Below are 27,987 nucleotides of genomic sequence, written 5' to 3' on the forward strand. Positions count from 1 at the left end.
TATGACGTGTACTGACCACCAGGGGACGTGCGCAGAACATAGTGGGCGTTGGCCATGGTGGAGCAGGTGAGCAGGGGCACCAGACCAAGGTGGGGCACGGGTCGCTGCCATCGGGGTGAGCCTCTAGAGGTTACTGAAAATTCTTTGCTCCCGTGTGCCGTGGTCCCACCCGGCACTTGCACCTGCTGCTGGTGCTGGCCCTGCTCGCACCTGCTGCTGGCACCCGCCCCAATCACTCCATGCCTTGAGTGGTGCGAGCGGGACCAGCACCATCAGCATGTGGGAGCAGCGGCGGCGAGAGCGGGGCTGCCGGCAGAGAGGGGAACGGGGGCCACAGCGGGAGGGGCCAGGCAGGGACACAGAGGATGGGCCGAGACCCACCCCTGTGCCTACCGCAGCCTCGCGGCCCACAGTTCCTTTCAAGGTGCACAAATGTGTGCACTGGGCCCCTAGTATAAGGATAATTATCACGAGTAGTTATCAAGGTAGTGGATTCTTAAATGCAATTCATGATGTTTTCCAAGTGTGCCCGTGTGATTCTTCTTGTATACACGCACCTCACTTATGGCTGCATTGTCCTCTTCTCCTGGGCGTACCAGTCTATTTCCAGTCAGCCTCATGGACAACCCAAAGTCACTAATAACACAAGTCCCATCATTTTTCACCAGGACATTTCTGCTGTTTAAATCTCGATGGGAAATTGCAGGTTTATAATGATCTGTTTGGATAAATTCAAATATTCATTAATGCTTAAATAGTACTATTGGACATGAAATGAGTATGCAAGTAATAGGGACTACAACATAACTATAAAAGGTAGTTTTTTTTCCTACCTATTAATTTTCTAATAACAAAAAAGAACATAAGAAATCAAAATTTTAACTCAAAATCATTACTATTTTCAGTTATATTTTAAAACATAACTCCTGTTGTATGTGTAATTAAGTTTTAAACTTCAACTGTAAGTAATAGCCAACATGCTGTTGCTTCTAAATTTTAACACATACTTGTTTTTTTCTCTTCATTTTAGGGCAGTGATTTTTAACCTTTTTCATCTTTTGCACACATACACTGATTACTAAAATTCTGTGGCATACCAAAAAATATATAGTTTTGCCAATCTGACTCCAAAAAAAGGGTATAATTTTTATTCATGCACACTGGATGGCTATTGTGTTGGCTATTATTTTTTTTTATTTGACAGTCTAAGGAAAAAGAGGTCAGTGTCCTTGACTAAATAGTAAGGTATTGCATGTTTTAAAAATTCTTACGGTACACTGATTGAAAATTGCTATTGTAGGGTAGCAAAAGGAGGCAATAGAAAAAGGGATATCTGGTAAAACAACAACAAAAAAAGGTCAACACATCTGAAACAAATACCAATAAAAAAACTGACATGCCTCCAAAATTTGTATATGTACCTTACACTTTTCTCGTATGGCTTAACAGACCAAACCTATGATAGAATATCCCAGTTCTGCCCTGAGGTTTAGCCATGTCTCTAAGCCCACCTCAGTTCTTCAAATCAAACTAGAAGCAGTTGTACAACAGACTGAGATAACAAGTGGTGGAGCTGCTATTTCTCAGCAAGTTATGAAAAACTGTTTTCTGATTTTACAGAGAAACAAAGCACTGTTATGCTTATTCTTTGTTTATCACTATACTATATGTTCCATGGCAGAAAGAACATGTTTTTCCTTAATTAAAAAGGCCTGACACAGAGGAAATGTTTGCGGACTGAAAGAATATATCTAACTTAAGCCCCTCATTAGAAACACCACATTTTTTTTACCTCTCTGTAAGAAAACTTTATATATATATATATATATATATATATATATATATTACATTAAGACCACAGCTCTTGAAATGAAAAACATTCCATAGCACAATTTTTAAAATTTAAAATAACTCACTAGGTATCCAAAGAATACAGTGATCCAAAGTCAATGATGTTTATTGAATGTTTATATTGAGGACCAAAAAGACTTAGTATTTATATTTATTACTCTCATTAACAAGTACTAGATTGAACTTTCATCAACAATGAAACTACAGAGGATACTGACATATATATATTAAGCAACAGCACACAATTGGAAGAAAAAGTGGTAGTTACAAAGTTTATCAAACAGTTGTTTTCTTTCTCATTTTCTCCCTTTCTCACTCCCTGGACCCACCTTCCAAAGCTTCTACTAATACGGCTCAACTCAACCCCAAACAGAGCTTCATTTCTTATTCTGAATAAAAACAACATAAGTCTATGTGTATCATCTCAAGCTGATATTTATGTAAGAAAATTTATAGACATTGGAAAATGTTTATATACTAATAACACCAAATCAATACTTAAACTAAAAGATCTTACACATTAAATCAGGTTAAGAATGGGGAGAATGTGCAATGACTCAGTGAGACAGCCAGAGGGGAAAATTGGGTAATACTTTCTGCTACTATTAAAAAGAAAACAAAAGAAGAGAGACGAACAGAGGAGGAAACGGGGGAAAGAAGAGAAGAGAAAATATGAAACAAGAGAGCATTCATCACCAATGCAAAGGGTAAACTATACACTGTCCTTTTGATACATTTTTTGCCTTTAAAGATACATTGCAAAAGAAAGCAGGGACATAATATTAATTATGATTTTTTTTTAAAAACCTGAATGAAAAATAGTGTCTCTGTGGATATTTATACAAAGTCAGACAGACATATAGACAGAGAACAAGCACACAAAGGACATGAAAGGATATACATAAACTAATAGTAATTTTAATAGTAATTTTCTGGTTAGGTTTGAGTGATCTATATATGTTCATTCTTAGATTTTTTTATGATATTATGTTTGATATTTATTACTAGAAAAAATTTATAGGGAGAACCAATTACAAATAAATAGGTTCAACAACTTATTCTGAAGCAAAAAACAGCTGAATGAATAACAATAGTATTATTCCTCATTACAAAATTTATAAACAGCAAAGTTATATTTGAAAATACTGGGAAGAACAGAGTTCTGGGGGGGAGGGGGGAGTGTGAAATTACCTTTTAAATGTTTTGAAATAGTTGCCCTAGCCGGTTTAGCTCAATGGATAAAGCGTCGGCCTGCAGACTAATGGGTCCCAGGTTCATTTCCGGCCAAGGGCACATGCCTGGGTTGCAGGCTCAATCCCTCCCAGTGGGGGGTATGCAGGAGGAAGCCAATCAATGATTCTCATCATTGATGTTTCTATCTCTCTATCTCTCTCCCTTCCTCTCTGAAATCAATAAAATATACATAAAAAATAAAATAAATGTTTTGAAATAGTATAGTATAGTTGGACTATTTTTAAAATAATAGGTATAATCGTAAGTTCACACAGCTACCACACTTTCTTGCAATAGCATATACATATATATTCATTTTTTTAAAAAGGTTAACTAGTGAAAATATTAAGTAATGTTTAAGACTAAGATATGCACTTAAATAAAACTCTTACTTGATGGCAATCCTTCTTTTCAGCCAATGTTTGACGTGAAACCTTGCTAAATTAGGCAAGCCTTGACAAGGGGGATTAGGAAGATATTTCAAGTTCTGTGCTAAAGGAACTATAACAATATTTAAGAGTAAGGAAACACAGTCCAAATGGCTAACGTGCTAAAGCACTAAAGTGAGTGAGTGCATCAAGTTGCTGACACAGGTAATAACACTGGTCAATTCTGTATTCAGGAAAAGCAAGATGTTAAGATAAATGAACTGCTAAATTATTCAGAAGAAATTATTTATATATGAAGCAGCAGCTAGAAAAGACGATCCATGCTATTATACAATGGAACAAAGATCTAAGAAATTGATACATTAAGAATACTCTTCACCTCAGAGGTCAGAGAAACTGAAAAAACAATGTTCCAGGGCTGTATTATGACAGGAAAATGCTGTAAGGGATGAAAGCTTGAGAAAGCACAAAGACAGATTTTCGCAGCAAAGCTAATTTAGAGGTGCCTATGATATGAGGTGTATTTTGAAACAAAGTCAGAAAGCAAATGTATTTTTTTTATTTTAAAATATTTTTTTATTGATTTCAGAGAGGAAAGGAGAGGGAAAGACAGACAGAAACATCAATGATGAGAGAGAATAATTAATCAGCTGCCTCCTACATGCTCCACACTGGGGATTGAGCCCACAACCCGAGCATGTGCCCTGACTGGGAATCAAACTATGACCTCCTGATTCACAGGTCTATGGTCAACCACTGAGTCACGCTGGCCGGGCAGCAAATATATTAAAAGAACATTTTTTAAAGTATGCCTATACAGGTATCTTTGCAGGGACAGTGTTCAGAGCTTTAATCAAATTCTCAATGGTATCCATGACCCCTCTAGAGCAGGGGTCCTCAAACTTTTTAAACAGGGGGCCAGTTCACTGTCCCTCAGACCGTTGGAGGGCCGGACTATAGTTCAAAAAAAACTATGAACAAATTCCTATGCACACTGCACATATCTTATTTTGAAGTAAAAAAACGAAACGGCAAAAACACCCGCATGTGGCCCGCAGGCCGTAGTTTGAGGACGCCTGCTAGAGTCTTGAAATTCTTTTTCTCATTCTTCCTATTAGATTTAAAATACAGTTCTCACGTCAGATCTTTCAAATGGCTGGCTAATAAATCTGCTATATATAAAATATACTTTTACTTTGAAGATACGAATAAAATTTCCCTTTAATTTTGACTCCACATGAGTATCATTCATCTTCTATTCATTGTCTTACCTCCTCGTGGTAGTTCTGTGTGAAGATAAGCCAGTCCTCTAGTCACAGAATGAGCCAGACGGCAAGAGCTTACCCAGTCACTTGTATGGAGACTAAGATACTTGCACAGAGATCCCTATTTAGAAGACAAAATAAAAAGAGAGAGAGAGAAAAAAAATACTACAATTAATTTACTTGATTAGAAGATAAGTTAGAAGTCTTATAAAAGATTCCATGGATATCTAATAAATTATGGCATTTCAGAATCTTGAAGGAGCAAGACATTTCCTTGGGTAGAGAGAAAGAAAAAAATTTAAACATTATCAATATTGATTTTTCCAATATTTAAAATTATGCAGTTATTTCATTTTAAATACTTCTTTGATTTCAAATTAAGATAGAAAATGAGTCGTTTAGACTCTTTCTTTACACTATACCTCTTATCAGTATAAATACAAATTATATTGTTATGTTTTACAAATAGAAAATAGGAGATGTTTGTAAATATGTATGTGCCAGTGCTACTCAAAGTGCTCATCCACAAGCTCTTTATTACCAACCAGCCTGGGATAAGGAGCTTGCACCAGAATGAATGCCAATCAAAGCACTGCTTCCTTCATTCAAGAAAGTCTTGTGGAGGGGTGAGAGGGCCGGGGGAGGGAAGGGATGGAGAGATGATGGGGTACTAAACCATTAACTAGTGACGATACAGTTAACTAGTGACAGTTAATTCACATTCTGTGTGAGATCCTTATCTCATTGCAGACCCTTAGTAACCAGTTTGCAAACCAGCAATGTTCTACTGAATATCTGATTGACTGCTCATATAAATCTCAGTTTATTGAATGAAGAACTTACATTGGGATAGTACTCCATCACAAGCAAATACTCCATGCGTCCATCTGCAGTGACTCTCTCATCTCCAACTATAAAGCGAGCAATGTTGTCATGTTCCATCAAAGGCACTCTGTAAATGTTCTTCTCATTGATAAAATTTTGACGGTTTGTGAAGGAAAACATTTTTACAGCAACTGGACGCTCATCTAAGGAACCTTTATATACTGCTCCATATCGACCCCGGCCAATCAGCTGCAAATTTGTTTTGAAGCAAGCAAGGTATTAATTCAAATCACAACAGAACAACCAAATTTACTAAATAAAGTGTAAATCCCTAAGTGTGCCACAGCTCCCTATTGCTTAAAGGTTAAATTATGTCACTGTCAAGGAATTAATCAAGTCCACATTTTATATGGCTCAGGAAGCAACTACTAGACCCAGCCTTCCCAAAGATAGCAACAATAAACTCTGAAAAAAAATGTAAAAAGAAACTAAAAGTGCTAGTGAATGAAGAAAAGGAGTTAGGTAGTGAGGGGAGTCAATACTTAGAAGAAAGGAATGGCATGTTACCCCCTTTTATAGCTCTTAGCCTGTGAGTAGGCTGCAGTCAGCTCTGTGCATTGGAGCTAAAAACAGAATAGAAAATCCATAATCTTTCTGGCCCCAGGAACCAGAGGACAGAATTTGGGGTAATTCCGGCTGCTGGAAAGTGAGGGGAGAATTTCAGAAAGGAGAATCAGAGAGATGGAAATGGAATGAATGCATGGGACAAATTCCTGCTTAAAGACAAAGTAACTGAACTGAGATTTGAGCTTCCATCTGAGAAGAGTTTGCAGTGTGTCCAACCAAGATAACTGCCTACTAAAACAAACACTGAAAGTAAACACACTTCAGAAGAATCTAAAGAACATAGGGTCTGCACCATATTCATATTCACAATATCCACGATATAAAATTAAAAGTTACTTAATACACCAACAACCAGCAAACTGCAACCTGTTCTCTTCATTTTTTTGGCTTCTGGGGATTTCACTTTTTTATTATAATAGGTTAGGGATTTACTATCATCAATTTAAGGGTATTTGTTATATTTCACTCACTGTTTCTAAGTTAAAATTTAACAAACAGATAGACTGTTCTTAGAAAGGTTTATCAATATCTGGTTAAATCAGCAATGTTTGGGAGTGTTTCTTTTACTCAGTCCAGGATAAAATCCTATGGTTTTAATAAGTTTTTTTTTTTTCAATGTAGTAAATTGGACATCTAATTATAATACATTTATTAGCCACACTTACTTCTTTTGTGAATTGGTAGTTCATTTCTTTTGTCCATTTTTTAAAATTATTTCTTCATATTGATTTATACTATGCTCTATATCAATTCTTTGTTTCTGTGTTGAAATACTTTTTTTGTATCTGGCTTTTAACTTTGTTTGTTATATTTTTCTCCCAAATGAAAGGTTCTTAAAATGTTTTATATTATCAAATCTACCATGTCTATTATTTAACAGTCTCTGCAGTTTGAGGATCAGATTTATATATCTACTAGTGACCCAATGCACGAAATTCATGCACATTAAAAGGGGATTAATTAGAGGAAATAATTTAATATTGCTATTTGCCCTTTCTCTATAATAGAAGTGTCAGAGACGAAAGAAAATTAGTAAAATGTATATGAAAACCTTCCTCCTGTCAGAGTCTGGGGCACATCACGGGACCCAGAGTCAAGTCCCCGCCCACCCACATACACCTCAAAATCGCTTGAGACCCAGACCTGGCCGGCTCCCCCCAACTGGGCTAGATCCAGACCTGGCCAGTCCCACCCTTGTCAAGCCCTGCCGGGCAGGGGGCATAGCCTCAGGTCCCCTGGCCCAGCGTCAGGACAGGGGGCGTGGCCTGAGGTCCCCCAGCCCAGACCTGGGTGGGGGCGTGCCTTGAGATCCTCCATCAAGCCCCGCCAAGTGGGGGACACAGCCTGAGATACCCTGTCAAGCCCTGCTGGGTGGAGGACATGGCTTGAGGTCCCCCGTCAAGCCCCGCCAGGCGGGGGGGGCACAGCCTCAGATCCTCCAGCCCAGCACTGTGAGGGGGGTGAAGCTTCAGGTCCCCTGTCAAGCCCCACTGGGCGGGGGTGCGGCCTGAGTTCCCCTGACCCAGCACTGGGGGTGCACCTTGAGGTCCCCTGTCAAGCCCCGCTGGGCGGGGGGATGTGGTCTGAGGTCCCCCGGCTTGGTGCTGGGGTGGGGGGCATGGCCTGAAGTCCCCTGTCAAGCCCCACCTGGTGGGGGTGCGGCCTGAGGTCCCCCGGCCTGGCGCTGGGGCGGGGGGAGCAGCCTGAGGTCCCCTAGCCCAGTACCAGGACAGAAAGCCCACCTTAAGGTCCCCCGTCAAGTCCCGCTGGGTGGGGGGCGTGGCCTCAGATCCCCTGGCCTGGCAGTGGGGTGGGAGGTGCGGTCTGAGGTCCCCCAGCCTGATGCCAGGGCGGGGGGCATGGCCTGAGGTCCCCTGTCAAGCCCCACGGGGGCAGGGGAGGGCGTAGCCTCAGGTCCCTGCTGATTGCTCGTTAAGGCTCCTTATGGGAACTTGGCCTCAGCTGTGGGTGCAGCCATCTTTGTGATGGAGTGATGGTCAATTAGCATATTCCCTCCTTATTAGATAGTGATGGTCAATTAGCATATTCCCTCTTTATTATATTGCAGTCTCTGGTTGGGGATCATAGTTTATTTATTTATCCTAATAAAGAATAAAACATTCATCATGATAAAACTTTTAACATAGTCCAGCCGGCATAGCTCAGTGGTTAAGCACCGACCTATGAACCAGGGGGTCACAGTTCAATTCCTGGCCAGGGCATATGCCCGGGTTTCAGGCTCGATCCCGTGTGGGGTGTGCAAGAGGCAGCTGATCAAGGATTCTCTCTCATCATTGATGTTTAGCTCTCTCCTACTCCCTTTCTCTCTGAAATTAAAAGAAAAAATAATTAACTTTTAACATAGCTTCTGAGAAATTACCAAATAAAAATTAAGTTTTATGGATTATATAATAGTCCTATGGGCCTATAAAAATATATAATATATTTACAGACAAGGAACATTTACTTGAATCTAATATGGATTCCTTGCCTAGCACATGCTTCTCAGAATTTCACATCCTTATTCCCAAACTCTGTTGAAGTCTGTACTCAAAGGTCAATTCCTTTCTAAATATACTTTTTTTAATAACCCCTTTTCCATAACTTTCTTACCTTCTTGTCCATTTTATTTTTCTCCATAGCACTTACTATTACTTGAAATAATATACATTGGTTTACCTGTTTATAGACTCTCTCCCACTACAACGTAAGTCTCAAGAGGGTTATCTGTATTGTTCAGCTACATTCTCAGTGCCTAGAATAGTCTTGGCACTAAAATGATACTCATAAATACTTACTGAATAAATAAACAAATGATTCAGTGAGTGAATAAAGTCACTGTCTCAGATGTGGGAGCAGAAGAATGGTCCATAATCTAAGAGCAATCTTACAGTCTTACCTCCAACAGCTTCAGATTATCTAGGTCAAGAGAGGGCTCTGATGCTGCTGCCTCCATCATGTTCATACTGTGCAGACCTTGTTTACGGTCCCCTATGGGAACAGGCAGAAGTAGTTACTGGTGCTTCTCTGAAAGTGAAGACTTTATTACACTTTTTATTATATTACCATTAAAGAGAAGAGCTATAGAAGGGTAGGCAGCAAGGCTTGTGCCTAATGTCAATGGCTGTAAAACTATTTACTAAACTAAGAATTATCTATAAATTAAGATGAATGATGAATAACATGAAATCTGAATTCTGGGAGATGATTCCAGTAACAGACCTAGTTTAAAACCTTAAAAAATACTGCCAAGACATTAAAGGTAGTTTTATTAGTTATTCAAATCAATGAATGAGTGCCGATTTCCTAAAAGTTCATAGAACCTAAAGTTTATTAGAAACAACTGAACATTTGATGATTCTGAGAAATTACTATTACTTTTTAAAATTTGAAAATGGTATTGTGGATATATATATATATATATATATATATATTTTCCCTTCTATTTCAGCAACAATACTAAAGTATTTATACATAAATGGCACGTGATTTTTAAAAAATCCAGTGGCACAGAAGGTGTAGTGCGTGAGGCTATAGATGGGTGATGTACAGATGTGATAATTGTTGAAGTTGGGTGATAAGTATTTTGTATATGCTTGAAACTTTTCATAGACACTAAAGGAAAAAGGATTGTTAAGAGAGAAAGATAGGAGCTACTGTACCACACAATGTTTTTTAGCATAAAGATTTTAAAAAGGAGAAAATAAATATCAACTAAATGGCATGTTTAATAAATAACAGAATAAGAAGTTCTATTTTTACCTGTCAGCATCCTGTATCCAAAGCATAAGGCAACTATCAAAACAGCTAATACAGAGACTGATGCTAAAGCAATGATTATTGTTTCATCTCGGTTAAATGAATGAGGTGGACCTAAAAGAAAACAAATTTTAAAATATAGTTATCATTAAAAAAGATGTACATATTTACAATGGAATATTACATGGTCATTAAAAAAAAAGAATGAATAAGGTGGGTGGACCCAGAGAGTATTATGCTAAGGAAAATAAGTCAGACAAAGACAAATACCATGTTATTTCATTTATAAGTAGAATCTAAAAAACAAAATAAACAAACAAAACAGAAATAAACTCAAATACCGAGAAAATGAAATCTGAATTTCTCAGAAATGATGGTTGCCAGATGGAAGAGGGGTTTGAGAGGGATGATTAAAATGGTGAAGGAGCCCTAGCCAGTTTGGCGCAGTGGAGAGAGCACTGGGTCCACAGACTGAAGGGGCCCAGGTTCAATTCCAGTCAGGGGCATGTACCTTGTTTGCAGGCTGGATCCTGGGCCCTGGTCAGGGCATGTGGAAAGCAACCAATTGATGTTTCCCTCTCTCTGTCTCTACTCCTCCCTTCTCTCTAAAAATCATTGGAAAAACATCCTCAGATGAGGATTAACAAAAAAACAAACAAACAAAAAAAAAGGTAAAGGAATTAAGTACAAATTGGCAGTTACAAAACAGTCACAGTGATGTAAAATATAGCATAAGAAATACAGTTAATAATATTATAATAGCTAAGTATGGTGTCAGGTAGGTAGATGACTTATTGGGGGATCACTTCATAAGTTATATAAATGTCTAACTACTATGCTGTACACCTGAAATTAATATAATATTCAATGTCAACTGTAATTAAAAAATTTTAATGTAAAAATATAGTTATGCTTTTTTTTAGTATTTTGTTAAATAGTGACAGGAAGATGGTATCACTATATAGTCAAATCTGCAATGTTTTTGCTTCAAAGGAAATAAAAAATTAATAAATTTATAGTAACTGAAAAGTATATATTTCATCATACAGATTATTTTATACTAGAGGCCTGGTGCACAAAATTCATGCACTCAGGGGGTTCCCTCAGCCCGGCCAGCACCCTCTCGCAGTCCGGGAACCCTCGGGGGATGTCGGGGAGCAGGCCTAAGCTGGCAGTCGGACTTCCTTAGTGCTGCCGCGGAGGCGGGAGAGGCTCCCGCCACCGCCACTGCGTTCGCCAGCCATAAGCCTGACTTCTGGCTGAGCAGTGCTCCCCCTGTGGGAGCGCACTGACCAACAGGGGGCAGCTCCTACATTGAGTGTCTGCCCTCTGGTCGTCAGTGCGCATCATAGGGACCAGTCATTTTGCCATTCAGTCAATTTGCATATTAGCCTTTTATTATATAGGAAGATTATATACATTTAGAACACTGAAATACCTGTTAGTTACATACCTAATTATTAACCTTTTGCACTCGGATGTCGAGTGTGACTCGACATGGTTAGCATCGATAGCAGCTCGAGAAAAAAGCAAGCGAGTGCAAAGGGTTAAAATACTAGAGGCCTGATGCACGAAATTTGTACAAGAGTAGGCCTTCCTTCCCCCAGCTGTCAGCACCGGCTTCCCTCTGGCACCCAGGACCCGGGCTTCCCTCTGGCTGCCAGCAGGCACCCGGGACCTGGGCTTCCCTCGAAGCCCCAGCTTCATTCAGAAGTCATCCAGAAGGACATCCAGTCTAATTAGCATATTATGCCTTTATTATTAACTACATCATGGAACAGCAGAGACAGAACAGTATATTTAACAGAATAGTCTTGGAATCACATTTGGTGTCTTTTTTAAAAAGTTTTTATTGATTTTAGAGAGAGGAAAGGAGTACAGAGAGACAGAAACATCAATGTGAGAGAAACATTGATTGGCTGCCTCCTACACACCCCCTACTGGGGATTGAGCCCACAACCTGGGCATATGCCCTGATCAGGAATCAAACCAGTGACCTTCGGCTCATGGGGCGATGCTCAACCAACTCAGCCACTCTGGCTGGGCTCACATTTGGTTTTAAATCTTGACTTTACACCACTCTCAGTGGCCTTTAGCAAGTTACTGGTATTTGACTTTTCTGATGTTCAATTCTCACATTTGTAAAAATAATAATCTCTACCTCACAAATCTTCTTTGAAGCTTAGATGGAAATCTGAGTACTTAGTATAGTGTTGAGAATATATTATCTATGCAATAATACTAGTTATGTTTACCAATATTAATATAATGATTAAGAGAGCGTGCCTTTGCTGGCAGTTAAACCTGAACTAGACTTAAAACTCAGTTCTTCACCCTCACTGGTTTGGCTTAGTGGATAGAATGTTGGCCTGCAGACTGAGGGGTCCTGGGTTTGATTCCAATCAAGGGCACATGCCCAGGTTGCAGGCTCAATCCCCAGTGGGAGGTTGGGGGTGTGTGCAGGAGGCAGCCTATCAATGATTCTCTCTCATCATTGATGTTTCTCTCTCTCTCCCTTCCCCTCCCTCTCTGATATCAATAAAGTATCTTTAAGAAACAAACAAAACAAAAACAAAAAACAACTCAGTTCTTCCACTTACTGTATGAACTTCAGAAAATTTCTTCACCTGTCTGAGCCCAAGTTTATTCACTTGCAGAAAGGGAACACACATAGCTAAATCACAGGGCTATTATGAGCCGGTACACCATTTTATGTGTTAGTTCCTTCCATGAATCAGATCATGCCCAGAGAAACACCCTTTAGGATGGATGTCCACAAACTGGAGTATGTCCAGAAGACATGAAGGTATGAGAACACTGAAATGTGATAGGTAGAGAAAACTGGAAGTGTCTGGTATACAAAAAGAGAAAATTTAAGAGCATACGATAGCTGTCTTTATGTGGAAAAATAGATTTGTAGCTAGAAAGAATAACATGATCCAATTAGTGAGTATTCCAAGGACAGTAGACAGAAAATACTGTTTTTGATCCATGGTTGGTTAAATCTACAGTTGTAAAACCTAGGAATATGGAAGGTCAACTGTGTAACCACAGAACTATCTCAAAGTGGACCTGTTTCTAACAAGATTCTGAGTTGCTTTGCACAGACAGCAGACCAAAACCACAAAGCATACAGCAGAGGCACAGAAGAAAATTTTGACCCCCAGTTGCACCTGGAACGCCCCCCTCTGCTTCCCCTGACTCCCATAAATGTTTCTAGAGAATGCCAACAACTGGATTTTTAAAAACAAGTAAATTTCTTAATGACAGCAACTAAGTAGCATTTTTATCATAACATAGATTCTGTCCATGCACTATACTTTCCTGAGTTTTCCTACATGCAAGTAGATGTTTTTAATGTTTTTCTTCTATGCTGTTTCTATAACTTTGCTATTAAAATACATTAAACTATTTTTTTCTTCCCCACCACTGCCTGCCCCCCTATTAAACTATTTTTTAAAAATTGGTTATGCTAGGTGACTTTAAGGTCCTTCTAATCCCAAAATTCTGTATAACTCTTTTAATGTTTCTTGAAACCTCAGTATTCTCTTTACTTTTATTCCCAAAATTTACAAAGAAAATGCAACATAACTTTTATGTAAAAATATTCATTAACCCAAAATCTGAAGTAGAAAATATTAATTCATATACAGGGAGGATAAAAAAGTGCTAAGTAGATCTTTAAACATATTAAAAAACCCAAACAAACACATGCTAGTGGTTAAATATTTCAAATGGAAAACTTTACAGGATATGTCACATGATCTAAAAATATGAGACCCCTGAAAAACTGCCAGAAAAAACATTTCAATGTATATTCATATATGTGTGAAATAAAAGAGGCCTTTACACAGAAAACTTCTAACTTTTGCTTTTTGTTTCTTTTTAAAAATTCTTTCTTTTTTGCATATATGCTATATATATGCCATATCTGAAATTGTTTTGTTCCCCTAGCTCTAATAAACCCTCTCCTTCCTCCCTATTAGCTTTCTCAGTTAAATACTCAGCCAAATGTAAACACTGCTATGTATGCCTGCGTGCAATGGCTCAGATTGTACAAGCAAGCGCTTCCTGAACGCAGAACAGACAGGGAACTGCTGTCTGCCTCATTGGAGCCTGGGATGTTTCTGTTTACAAATCCTGGAGCCGGGCAGGGGCCACCACTGGAGGCTTGCTGTTTGCTTCCTTGCTACACTCAGCCTTTGTCTGGGTCTGTGTCAGAGAAAGAACAACATTGCTGCATGTGCAGCAAGCAAAAAAGAAATCTTAATAACTGATGGTTATTTGGCTCTAAATCTTCTACAACTCTGTATGAAAAAGCAAATTAGGAATTTGTTTTTGTTTTTATTTTTAATTTTTTAAGCAATGTACTTTTCATAAAAGCAGAGGAAAAACATTAAAATCAAAACAATGTGATTAAAGTTGAATTCCTTAGCAAAATAATTCAGATTGCTAAATATTGTTTCTCTGATAATGATATATTACACAGTTCAATGTTTTGAACAAATATTTCTATAAGAAATAAACAATTTTATTTTCATTACTATGTTTAGAATGGCAAATGTGCAGCAATTATGATCACAGTAATGTTTACGTTTAATGTCCTAAAAACAAATTAAGAGACATATTTCTTTTTTTTCAAGTTGGTATTTAATACTATTTAAGACTTTTAAATTTAACTTGCCTCAGTCATTATGAATAGACTTTGTTTGTAAGAAACAAATAACAACAAAAAACAAAAACAGTCTGTAATCTGCTAAATCCAGACATTTTATGGCTGAATTATAAAATGGAAAACTAAGGGAGAGAGAGAGAAAGAGAAACAGTCTGAATTAAACAACAACAAAAAATTTAAAAAGAAAACAGGAAAGACATTCAATGCCAAGCTTTCTTATTATTAACTTCTAGCTTAGTAAGATTTATAATTTTAATTTCTTTAAAATAGGTGTTTTGTGATTAAGAGAGACTGAATTTTAGCATTATGCTTCTTTTATTAAAAAACAGATTAAGACTAACAAAGTTAATTATATTTCATCAGAATAAAGTCATTAAATAAGTGTAAAAATAGCATTTAAGTAAATAGATTAAGAATTTTTAGTAAAAACAAAAAATAAAAGATAAAGATTAATCTGCAGCCAATGCTACATTTTTAAAAAAATCCATTAACATTAGAAAAATAGAAATCTAATCACTGCAATATTCATTATTAAAATCACATAAAAATACTCAGAATACAGAATCAAGACAAAGAATTAAATCATTCAGAGATCCCTAGTCAAATTTCCTAACTGGTCTACATAAAAATGATACTTAAAAAGTATCATCCTAAAAACCATTATTCTCACAAAATGACCATGAAATAATTTGACTATAAAAAAATGGAAGTTATATTTTCCAGTTATTTGCTAACTAGACCAAAAAATATGTTTGGCACTGTACAGTAACTACCTCCCCCATTTGATGTTCTTTAAATTACGATAACTTGCGCTCACTTTGACAAGGAAAGCATGTCTACATGTAGGAAAAAAAAAAAATTAGTTTTCTAGTTTTCCTCATATTGTTCCTTCTTTCAAAGCATTTTAAATTATAAAACATAAGCCATACACATAAAAGTGTTTATAATACAAATGTACAGTTTAGTAAATTATTATGAAGTAAATAAACACTCACATAGCTACCACCTGGGCCAAGAAATAGAACATACATAATCCCCAAAACCACCTTCCCACCTACCTGCTCCTTCTTGGTCATAACAGCTTTTCTCCTCCCCAGAAATAGCCACTATTTGGACTTGTGCTAATCATTTTCTCACTTTTAATAGTATTACATTCTCTGTATGCTTAGGTTTGCCTATTTCCGAGTTCTATGTAAATGGAATTTCTGTGCCTTGCTTTTGTTTAATAATGCTTTGAAGACTTAACCATGCTGTTGTGTGCAGATAAAATTCATTCAGGGTTTCTTTTCTATGTAACAAATGCAGTTTCTTTTCTATGTAACAAATTTTTCCTTGTAATGAACCTGGAATTTATAATACTAATTCAATAATCACTAAAGCTAATCCCTATTAATCATCATAGAAACATTCCATAAATGAATATAATTAGTTTGTCTGTTCTTTTTAGGACTTTTAAAGTATCCAATTTTGTTGGTAAGAGAAAAATATTAAACAAAGTGGACAAATGAAAAGACTGCACATCCTCTTGCTGTTTCTAATTTGGGGGCAGCAGTGGCAGTAGCTAGGAGCCAAGAAAGCCAGAGTTAATAAAAGATGCACTCTTGGATAGGGACTGAGCAGAAGTAAAAGCTTTTTGAACGTTTGCCTCATGCTACTCCACTTTTACAAAATATTTACATTAACACCTGTTTTCATTAACCAAAAGAAATCTGAAGAGGATTTTCACTTTTATGGAAAGGCAGTAAGTGAATGTGAGTCCAGCGTTTGTTGTGCAGTGAGCCGTTACAGAGGCAGCGCAAACCTGAGCGGAGAGTGGCACTGCCAACCTCCTTCTGTGGGAACCACACTCAGCAGCTCAGCATCAACTGCCACAGCTCTGAACCATGTCTGTGAACATCTGTGCTTTACCTCGATTCATTTTGTGCATCTGTCAGCAGCAAGATGTGTCCTAAGGTAATTGCTTCTTTGCTTTACAGCATTTCAGCTTACAAAATATTTCATAGCAACACTATACTTTTGGATAGCGGAGGAAACCTTTATCTGAAACCATCAGAATCCTTAAAATTCATCTCTTCCGTAGTTCCCATGTTGTTCTGTTATCCCCTACCCTCAAAGCACATACTTACTATCTCTTACTTGACAATTCTTTAAAAGGGACCTTCTAAACATACACATCTGGTCTTCCATGAAAGGACAGTAAAAGAAATAGTGTTTTCATCAGATCATCACTGATGATTCTAACCCAAACTGTCCATAAATAAATGCTCAGTTCCTACAAATCCCACTCCTTATGTGGTAAGAGTAGAGAGTTAAAGTGACAGAAAACCTAGGGCAGTGGTGAGGCAAACGGAGTTTAGAATTACTAGTATTGTTGCTGGAACTGTATCCAAGATAGGCACTGCTTATTCCCATCTCATTAGCTCTTCTTTAACCTAAGCCCTCTCTTTTTAACTTAACCTTCTATTTTACATTCCCTTCTTTGTCCCTGTATATATTCCTGTCTGAAAACCTGTCCTAGAGGCACCCACATGTCCTGCTTAAAAGCAATGAAGCAATTGCAGGAAGTTTTATTTTCAGTCCAACTCTTTCATGGTTTTCAAACAAAAAACCTTAGTTACAATCTTTGTGAGGTAAAGGTGAGATAAAAGCAATTCAAGTTAAAAAATATTTTATATCAAGTTGCAAAACAAACCACATTCATCTTTTTAAATGAGTGATTGTTCAATAGCTCCAATACTTTGATAGATCCAACACTTTCAAAAAACAACAACTAAAAACACTAACCTAACAAAAAAGAAAAATTACTGCCCTAGTCGGTGTGATTCAGTGAGAGAGTGTCAGCCAACTCACCGATGGGTCGAGGGTTTGATTCCCAGTTAAGGGCACGTTCCTAGGTTACAGGTTCTATCCCCAGCCCTAGGGCAAGTCTGAGAAGCAACCAATCGATGTATCTCTCTCACAATGATGTTTTTCTCTCTCTCTCACTTTTCCTCCCTCCCTTCCACTCTCTTTTTTGAGAAAATAGGAGCAAAGCAGGTAGGTATGGGGCGGAATTGATATTCAATAGTGCAGAGCTAACAAAACTTCAGAATGAAAACTGTCTGACCAACACTATGTAACGTGTAAATAGAATCTTGCTACTACTGCATTAAAGAATATCTTTAAAGGATACATACTCTTCTCTATTTCTCTTGTACATTCTCCTCTAATATTTTTAACAAGTATAAAAAGAAACACTTTATTTTGCCTCTTGCTAAAATGCTTCATAAAGTACTAAGCAAAGTCTTTTTTTAGCTATACTTAGCCATTTTCTACCTATTTAATTACTTTAAAGCAATCACAGAAGCAGTAAAAACTGAAAAATCACTCTACATTCACAATAGCTACAAACCTATCTGTGGCCCCATGCCAATATCAGCTTCTTTGTAGGCTTTCTTCTCTAGCGTGGTGTGAGATGAAGACATTTGCTGCCAGACACTGGAATTAGAATTTCTAATCTTAACAGCACAGCATAAATTAGAATGTGATTTCTTAAACCCAGTTCTAGATGCAATTCAATCTTTTCTCGTCAACTTAATGAGTAATTTTCTTTTAAAATAAAAGTATATTTTTATACTACGGTCATCCAAAAACCTTTAACACTAAATGCAATGAACTGGGTTTATTTAATTTGTCTTTTTTAAAAGACAAATTTTTTGCCAGCTTTTCTAACTGGGTTATTTTCTTTACTTTATAGTTAGGGAGGTTAATTATACCAACTCCAGAAATCTTACCAAGAAATGTTACAAAATAAGTGTCCAAATCTTGCAATATTATACACTTCTTTCATACTCCAGAAAGTTACAAACACATTAGGATGAATTAAGCAGGTAAAAGAATACTGCAGGTATAAATTCATTTACTTAAACCAGTGATGGGCAACCTTTTGAGCTTGGTGTGTCAAACTTCGCCAAAAAAACTGAGCATAACTCGGGTAGTGTGTCACTTTGAGGAAAAAACATTATTTCGCAAATGTTTCATCCTCAGGAGCAGCAAATGTTTCATCCTCGGCATACGGCCGCCTCAGTGGCTGTGTGTCATCAGAAATGGCTATGCGTGTCAGTGCTGACACGCGTGTCATAGGTTCGCCATCACTGACTTAAACTAAAGGCTGACTTTCTTTTTAAACAGAGTAGGTACTGCAGTCTCTCATGGTTGGAAGAGACTCAGAATAATATAGTTCACTTTCCTTTTTTAAAATAATATGTTTTTATTGATTTCAGAGAAAGGAAGGAAGAGCAAAAGAGAGATAGAAACATCAACAATGAGAGAGAATCATCAATGGGCTGCCTCTTGCACACCCCTTACTTGGGATCAAGCCTGAAACGCAGGCATGTGCCCTGACTGAGAATCGAACGGTGACCTCCTGGTTCATGGGTCCACACTCAACCACTGATCCACACTGGCAGGGAACAGTTTACTTTCCTAAAGCGTCAGATTTCTGGTTTTAGGTAGTATGTGAACATGTATCAGTAAAAGTTAGTTTTCTTTCTTTTGTCCACTTACTGAGATGGAAAATCTCAACTTGGATCAGTGGATCTCTATAACTCTCAAACATTTGCTATTCTCCCTTTTAACAGAGAAAAGGAGCTTTAAGTATCAGACAATTTGGCAAGTAACAATATCTAGTTAGTTAATAGGAGGGTTTTGTTTTCATCTTACATATTTTTAAATAAATACTTTTTAAAGTTACCCTCTATTTATGATATTGGCTTTACATTTATAGTATGATGAAAAGTTTCCCTTTAAAATATATTTTTTAATGAGATGATTGAACAAAAATATTAAATAATGTGTAATGTAAATATAGAAAACATTTGTAATGTGAAAAAATCATGAAGTGGTCCTTGAATTTTAGGAAATGTAATCAAGTATTTTCAAAATATCCTTTTTCTCCCCCTCGCAAATGAATGAACAAACAAACATAAACAGGTCCCCTATTTAAGTGTAGTGGTTATACCAGTATAACAACTGCATATACAGAGTAATGGCTAATAACACATACTGTGGAGGCAAAACATCTAGGTAAATTATATATCTGTGCCTCGGTTTTTATATATATAATTGGTAAATTATATATCTGTGCCTCGGTTTTCTCAATGTAAAATAAGAACATAAGAGTAACCATCTCATATGCTTCTGTAAGGGTAAGTAGAAAGGTTTAAGACATATAGAAGAACACTGCAAGCACACACTGAGTACTCAAAAATGTTACTTAATTAGTATTGATTTCACTATATATTAAATGCCTGAATTCCCTTTATGTTTACTTTAAAAAGCCTGCTCATTCTAATAAGTATAATCCTGATAAAGTGAATTGAATTAAAATTTCACTACTAGATTCATCCCATCTGGAATAATATTTTCTAAGAATCTTACGTTTACTTCAAGTATTTTATGAAGCAAGAACCATTAAACAAATATCTAACACTAGTATCTTAAGGCCAGGGGGAAAAGAACTAAGAACAGTATTTGTTGATGGGGAAAGGAAGAACAGTGCCTGAAAAGGTTACCAAGTCATACTGGATACAAAGAGGAATGGTTTTCTAAGAAAAAAATAAAGGGCTTCAGAAAATAAGATCTCAAAAGAAGAAAATTACCTAATCTCCCTTAATTCCAAAATTCTATCTAGATTCAGGTCTACTTCTAACTATATTCTAAATAGGCACAGAACTACTTTCAAGTATTTTTTAAAGTTGCCAAGTATAAGAGGAAATCTTTGAAAAAATAATAATTGAAGTATTAAGACCTAGAATATGAGTTATCAATCCATAAGTCTCCTCACTTATAGTCAGTTTTGTCTTGGGAAATTATCTGATAATGTGGTTTCTGGCTGAACACATGCTATAGCGACTCTGATGGAAACCTCAGACCTGAACTTCGTATCAGCAAAATAACTGGCATCTATTTCTAAATATCAGAAGTTCTTTTTCCATTATTTCCCTTTTTATTTTAAAGGGTAATAATTCTTCTAAATGGAAGAAAACAATATGTATAGTCTACTTCAGATGCTGAGATTGGAGGAAAAAGCTTTTTTTGAGAACAGATAGCTAGTGGCCAGAAGTCTTTCGTGATTTACAGTCCAAAGAGAACCTTACTTTTTATGGTATATAACAATGTTCACATACCTTTTTCCAACTTTAATAAATAATTATTTAATTATTTTTAAACAGACATTTCATTCATGTCTCAACAAAAAGCATCAGTAGACTTCCCATTCTGTTAAAATTTTTAGGAAACAGCCAGAATAAATAGTCTACGGAGATTTCATTTACTTGTGCCCTAATTACCTCAAAAAAAACTATGTAAGGCAGTTTTTAAGACTACACAAAATCTGTAATTTAAAAAAAAAAAAATTTTAGAACTGGAGGGAAATGGAGTAACCTTGCTCTAATCCCCTAACTCTACATCAAAATAATCTTTGAATGATTTTAATGTGAAATACATTCACTTATGGTCATGTGGTTAGATTAGTCTGTCAGGTTTTCCCTGACAACTCCCCTACATTATTCTTAAAGATCCACTGCTAAAAAAGAAAAAAGAGCCGAAACCGGTTTGGCTCCGTGGATAGAGCGTCAGCCTGCGGACTGGAAGGTCCCAGGTTCGATTCTGGTCAAGGGCATATACCTTGGTTGTGGGCACATCCCCAGTAGGGGGTGTGCAGGAGGCAGCTGGTCGATGTTTCTCTCTCATCCTCGTTTCTAGCTCTCTATCCCTCTCCCTTCCTCCCTGTGGAAAAAAAAAAAAGAAAAGAAAGAAAAAAGAAAAAGATCCACTGCTACCATATGCTTTGGTTTATACCACTTATGTATCTCATGATCTTCACCTGCAACTGTGGGTGGGGAAAAAACATACAAAACAACATTTTTCTGAGGGAAGAGAGCTATATCTTGTTATTCTCAGCCATCCATACATTCCTTCATTGCTACTGGGTCTGACCCTAGTGAATGTGCAAATTCTAGCAGTGAGAAGGCAAGTAAATGTGATGGTGGATATTGTGTAAATGCATACTTGATGAGAAAAATATAATTCCAGTAATGCAATAAATGGCCTGATGTCAGGAAGTAAACTGTTCATCTGAAAACTATGTAGAGACACAAGCAGATTAACAGAGAACATTAGGTATCCTCTGTTGTTCCCTAAAGCAGTAGTTTTCAACCTTTTCCATCTCATGGCACACATAAACTAATAACTAAAATTCTGCAGCTCCCCAGAAAAGACATTTTTTTGCCGACTTGACAAAAAATATAGGCATAATTTTGATTCATTCACACTGGACAGCTATTGTTGTGTTGGCAATTGTCGTTTTTTTATTTGACAATCTAAGGGAAAAGATCAGTGTTCCTGACTAAACAGTCAGGTGTTGCATGTTTTAAAAATTATTATGCACAAGGGTTCCCTTTTCTCTATATCCTCACCAACACTTGTTGTTTGTTAATATAGTGATGATAGCCATTCTGATAGGTGTGAGGTGATATCTCATTGTAGTTTTAATTTGCATTTCTCTGATGATTAGTGACGGTGAGCATCTTTTCTTATGTCTATTGGCCATCTGTATATCTTCTTTGGAGAAGTGTGTATTTGGGTCTTTTGCCCATTTTAAGTTGGATTGTTTGGTTTTTTTAGTGTTGAGTTTCATAAGTTCTTTATAAATTTTGGATACTAACCCCTTATCAGATGTATCACTGGTGAATATGTTCTCTCAAGAGTTTTTGCACAACAAAGGAAACTATCAACAAAATGAAAGACAATCCACTGAATGGGAGAACATATTATTATTTAAAATGTAGCTCCTGTCATCCCTATCAACAGAAACTATCAGTATCAACAGAAACAGGCAAGGAAGGGATGAAATGACTTGATTTCAGACTATTTTAATCATTTATTTCAAAGCTAGTTAGCTTCATTCTTAAAAACTAACAGTACAAATGGGCAATAAATATAAGAAAATTTAAAATAGAAAACAAACAAAAAACATGTGAACCTCACTAATAAATACAAAGAAATCATTTTTCAAAATGATCACAGCAAAGTTTTATTTTAATAATACTAGTGCTGATAAAAATTGCACTCTTGTATACCACTGATGGAAATGTGAACTGTTTTCACCAAAACCTATTTGACAATGTATAAGGAACTTTATTATTCTTATTATTGGATACAGAAATTACAATTCTGGAAATTGTAATTTAAGTTAATTTATATACAGTAGGTCCTCGGGTTACGTCGGAGATCCATTCCTACGGCGCAACGTAACGCAATTTTCGCCGTAAGTCGGAACCCACCTACATAAGCACCTATGTCACTCACATGGAGCACATACACAGCAGTAATGAAGTGAAACAGTAAAAAAATTTAAAAGAAAGATAACAATTCCTGACATTTACTTGTGGTAAATAAATAATAAAAAACAAAGCACATATGTACAGACATCAAAATGACAGAACATTTTTTTATATAAATAAATGGGAGATGGCGACATAACCACAAAACGACATACGTCGAGTCTGATGTAACCCGAGGACTGCCTGTATACAAATATATGTCTAATATCCCCTCATGATTAGATTCAGGGTATATAATCTTGGCTGAAAAATAGTACTATATGAGTGACACTGTGTCTTGCTCTGGGTATCAAGGATGTTCATCTGCCCTGCATTAATTGTGTTAATCTTAACCACCTCGTCATGCTGTTGACCAATTTCCTCACTTTATAATTACTAAAATTTTTCTGTTAATATGTGGGAGATACTTTAGAACAATGCAAATATGCTGGGGGCTCCTTATTAAAACTGCCCCTAAATTTGGATCTTTTGATGATTCTTGCCTAATGCAGTCCTTACAATGATATTTGCAGAATAATAATTTTCCAACTGCTGCACTCCTACATCTATTCGTTGGAACTTGGCATTCTACTACAAGCAAGTGCTCTCTCTTTTCCCTTCTCTGCTACTAGCATAGACTCATTAATTCATTTTCCTTCCAATAGTTTACAATTTATTACTGTACTGTTTTAGCACTCAAATTATCCCTAATTTGGCCATTGAGAGTTACTTCAAGCTGGCTCCTGTGTCCTTGTGACAAGTCTCCATCCTATTTGGGGGCATTTCTTTCCTTACTTTCTAATGTTAGAAGATGTTTCAGACTGATCTAACTCCTATCCTACTCTTATTTTATCCTAAAATAAGCCACTTTTCCAAGAAGTCCAAGTTTCTTTGAGTGGAGAGTTAGTTGTATTAGAAACTAAATCAGGGTTTCAGGTATGCTCATTGCTACTGGGGTGCTTTTGCTTCTTGTCCTTTTCAACAAATTGAACTAAGAAATATATGTGAATATATATATATGCATATATTACATACACACGTATATAAACATATACACAAATATATATGTACACATATACATATATACATGACCACATATACATGCATGTAATATATACATATGTATATTTTTTAAGTCATAAATCCATACTGATACCTTGAATTAAAATCTATTCTCATGAGATTCTCTTGCCTTCCCCATACATAACTGTGTTCCTCTTCTTCAGTAAGAACACTGGCTCCAAGAACATCAACACATATAATACACACACACACACACACACACACACACACACACACACACATTTTTTTTTTTATTGATTTCAGAGAGGAAGGGAGGGAAGGAGGGGGAGGAGAGAGAGAGAGAGAGAGAGAGAGAGAGAGACAGAGAGAGAGAGAGACATCAATAATGAGAGAGAATCATTGACTGGCTACCTCCTGCACGGCCCCCTACTGGGGATAGAGCCTACAACCTGGGCAATGTGCCCTTGACTGGAATCGAACCCGGGACCCTTCAGTCCCCAAGCTAACACTATCCACTGAGCCAAACCAGCTAAGGCTAGTCATTTTCTTAATCCTATAATATAATACATCTACAATTGTTTAGAATTGCTTTGTCCACATTACTAAAAACAAACCTAAAAAGAGTTCAGTATTTGTTTGCAGTTCTTCCCCCATTTCTTACATCCCATCTCACCCAAAAGAATATACACAGCCAAAATTATCTTTGTAAAAATCCTTACATTAGTTTTTTTCTTTTTCCCTTAAATGTGATTATGATACAACTGGGCTCATCTGTTTCATTTTTATTTTAGTTTGGGGGTTCCCCCTTCCCTTCCTTATTGATTTAATTTCATTTTTTGCATATATATATTAGTAACAAGATTCCAAAAGTCAAAACTACATATAAAAGGCTATACTCAGAGAACTGTCACTACTTCCTATATCCTTTCCACTCTATGCACCCCTTCCATCCCTGGTAAGTAATAAACTTAATTATTTTCTGGCTTATCCTTTCTTTGCTTCCTTTTGTAAAGATAAACTTTCTGACCTTCACTAAAAACAGCATACTGTATGTGCTTTTTATTCACCTAACATTATCTCTAGAAATCACTCCATATCAGTTCATAAAGATCTTATTAATTTTTTTTCTTACAGCTGCATATTTAGTACTCCATTACAGGTATGTACTGTAATGTATTTCAAGTAATCAGCTATTCTTGGACATTTGGAAAATTTCCAATATTATGCAGTTACAAATAATACTACAATGGATAACATTATGCACATGTATTTTCATACTATTGGAGGTGTATCTTCAAATTCTTAACAAATGGGAGTACTGGATGAAAGAATAAGCACACGTGCAGTTTTCTTAATATTGTCAAATTCTCCTCCACAGAGGCTGGAACATACTATATGTTAATTCACTTGGTAATATACCAAAACCTTGGAAATCCCGATGCACTGCTTTTGCATTTCAGGTGTTACCTAAGTATAGTCACACGATGCTGGAACTCTCCCTCTCACTCCTGCCAAACGTGAATGTATATATACATATTAAATCCTCACCTAAGGATATTTTCCCATTGATTTTTAGAGAGAGTGAAAAAGAGAGGGAAAGATAGAGAAAAATATGATGTGAGAGAAACACACAGACTGGTTGTCTCCTGCCCGTGCCCTGACCAGGGCCCTGGGCCAGGGAGGAGCCTGCAACTGAGGTCCGTGCCCTTGACTGGAATCGAACCTGGGACCCTTCAGTCCACAGGCCAATTGCTCTATCCACTGAACCGAACCGGCTATGGCTGTCTGTATATATTTTTTAATTTTGCAAATCTTTGGAGAAAGGAATTACAAGGAAAAATAAGTTACTTTAGCTACTTACTTAGTGGTGTTGTATCTGGAGGTGGAAAATTCTCGGTAAAGTTGACATTGCACAAGTCTGTGCTACAGCAGCAGAAACGATATGTCCCATTCTGAATTGAGGGAGGGGTGGTAGTTACAATGCATTCTTCATGGTGACACTCTTCAGGATCTCCAATGTGAGACCAACATCCTACAAATTGATATAAATGTAAGCATGTTAAGGACCAATATGGTAAACAAAAGTAAATGAAAACAACAAACTAAGAAATAATTGAAATAACTGCAATCAATGTGAGAGTGAGTACGCATCGGTTATAAAATACTTTCGCAAATCAATAGAAGACAATTTTTTTAAATAAAAGGAAAATGGCAAAATTTAAATAGACATTTCATGGGGCGGGGGAGCCAACAACAAAATGTTTAACTGCATCATTAATATAAGAATTATTAAAGCAACAGTAAAATTTCATTTTTGTCTACATTAAACTTATCTAAGTTTAAAAAGTAATAATATACTACTGTAACAAGCATTCAATGACACTCTCACACAATGTTGGAGGGAATGTAAATGTATATAGCATTTCTGGAAAGCCACACGGCAATTTTTCTGAACAGCCTTTAAAATATTCATGTTTTAAAATCTAATAATTCTACTTCGAGGTATCTATTCCAAAGAAATAATTAGATAAGATCAAAGATTTATGATCAAAGATGTTCACTGAAGTAGTATGTATTACAGTGAAAACCAGAAAACAACATAATGACCAACAGAGTAATGTGTAAGTAAATTGCCATATGTGTATACAATGAAATACTGTGCAGAGGTTAAAAATGTTTTACACACACACACACACACACACACACACACACACAGTCTTGGGGAAACATTCATGATACAACTTAAGATAGAAAAAAATTGGCCGGGTACTCAGTTGGTTAGAGCAGCGGTCAGCAAACTCATTAGTCAACAGAGCGGCAAACCGCGGCTCGCGAGCCGCAGTTTGCCCACCACCGAGTTAGAGCATTGTCCCGATAGGCCAAGGAAATCTGTTTGATCCTGGGTCAGGGCACATTCCAGACTCAACCAATGAATGTATAAACAAGTGGAACAACAAATACATTTCTCTCTCTCCCAAATCAATCAATAAAAAATTTTTTTTAAAAGAAAATAATTGGGTGTGAAATTATTTATACAGTTTATCCTAACTTTGGGTAACAAATGTACACATACATATAAACATAGAGGAGCACAGAAAACACACCTAATAGAGTAAATTAATAGAGTTAAAAAAATTCTTAGGAGTATGAAATTGTATGTGTTTGTTTTTCTTACTTTTCTCTATTTTCTAAATTTCATACAATAAGGCTATATTAATATCATTATAATAAGAAATATATTATTAAAATCACCTAAAAATCAAGTCCATTTACAAATTTGGCATTTGTGAGTGACTATATACATGGATATATACTTCTAAATTACTGTTTTCCAATCGAGGGTTTTAATCGACCTCCATGCTTTTCAGATAAACTTCAATTTTATGAAACACAAAGTTATTTCACATAAGAAAAGTAGTACTTGCCTTGTTTTACAAGATTAATGTCCCCTTTTGACTTCTCCCAGAGTCCATAGCAGGTGCTACCTTTTGAGCATAATATGGTTCCATTTTCATGAGAGATTCGACTCTCGCCTATCCCAAGGTCTTGTTGATATGGATCTTTAAATGCACATAGACGTTCTTGATTCTGAGAAGCTAAATTAAAGAAAATAAAAGAATGACATTAATTTTATGGTAAAATTTGCAAAACATTATTATATAAAATCTTAAGAGTCTTTTTAAAAGGCATTGTAAAGTTCCCTACTCAATTCCTAACAAGGGTGGAATAAATTTGTACTTTCATATTTATTCAATAACTTCTCTCTTTCCATTAATTAATGTGTAACCTCTAAACAAGAAGCAAACTTGAAAATTCATTTTCCAAAAGCAACTCCCCTCTTCCACAAATTATTACCACTTTCTCCTATTGAATAGTTTTGGTGTCTGAATAAAGAAATATCAAAAAATGTCCATGGCCCTAGCTAGTTTGGCTCAGTGGATAGAGCATGGGCCTGTGGACTGAAGGGTCCCGGGTTC

The 27,987-nt window shown here is 36.6% G+C and overlaps 1 protein-coding gene across 1 annotated transcript in view; it reads right to left on the bottom strand.

Annotated features, from left to right (window-relative positions):
• BMPR2 (bone morphogenetic protein receptor type 2) overlaps positions 1-27,987 on the bottom strand; it is a 107,851-nt gene that overhangs the window by 22,159 nt on the left and 57,705 nt on the right. The window contains exons 2-8 of the mRNA XM_054723362.1: positions 27,436-27,606; positions 25,872-26,042; positions 9,953-10,063; positions 9,090-9,181; positions 5,582-5,812; positions 4,745-4,859; positions 558-718 (exon numbers count right to left, since the gene is read on the bottom strand). Coding sequence (XP_054579337.1) covers positions 558-718; positions 4,745-4,859; positions 5,582-5,812; positions 9,090-9,181; positions 9,953-10,063; positions 25,872-26,042; positions 27,436-27,606 — 1,052 coding nt within the window. The remainder of the gene's footprint in view (positions 1-557; positions 719-4,744; positions 4,860-5,581; positions 5,813-9,089; positions 9,182-9,952; positions 10,064-25,871; positions 26,043-27,435; positions 27,607-27,987) is intronic.

The sequence above is a fragment of the Eptesicus fuscus genome, chromosome 11, assembly GCF_027574615.1.
Source record: "Eptesicus fuscus isolate TK198812 chromosome 11, DD_ASM_mEF_20220401, whole genome shotgun sequence".
NCBI classification, from domain to species: Eukaryota; Metazoa; Chordata; class Mammalia; order Chiroptera; family Vespertilionidae; genus Eptesicus; species Eptesicus fuscus.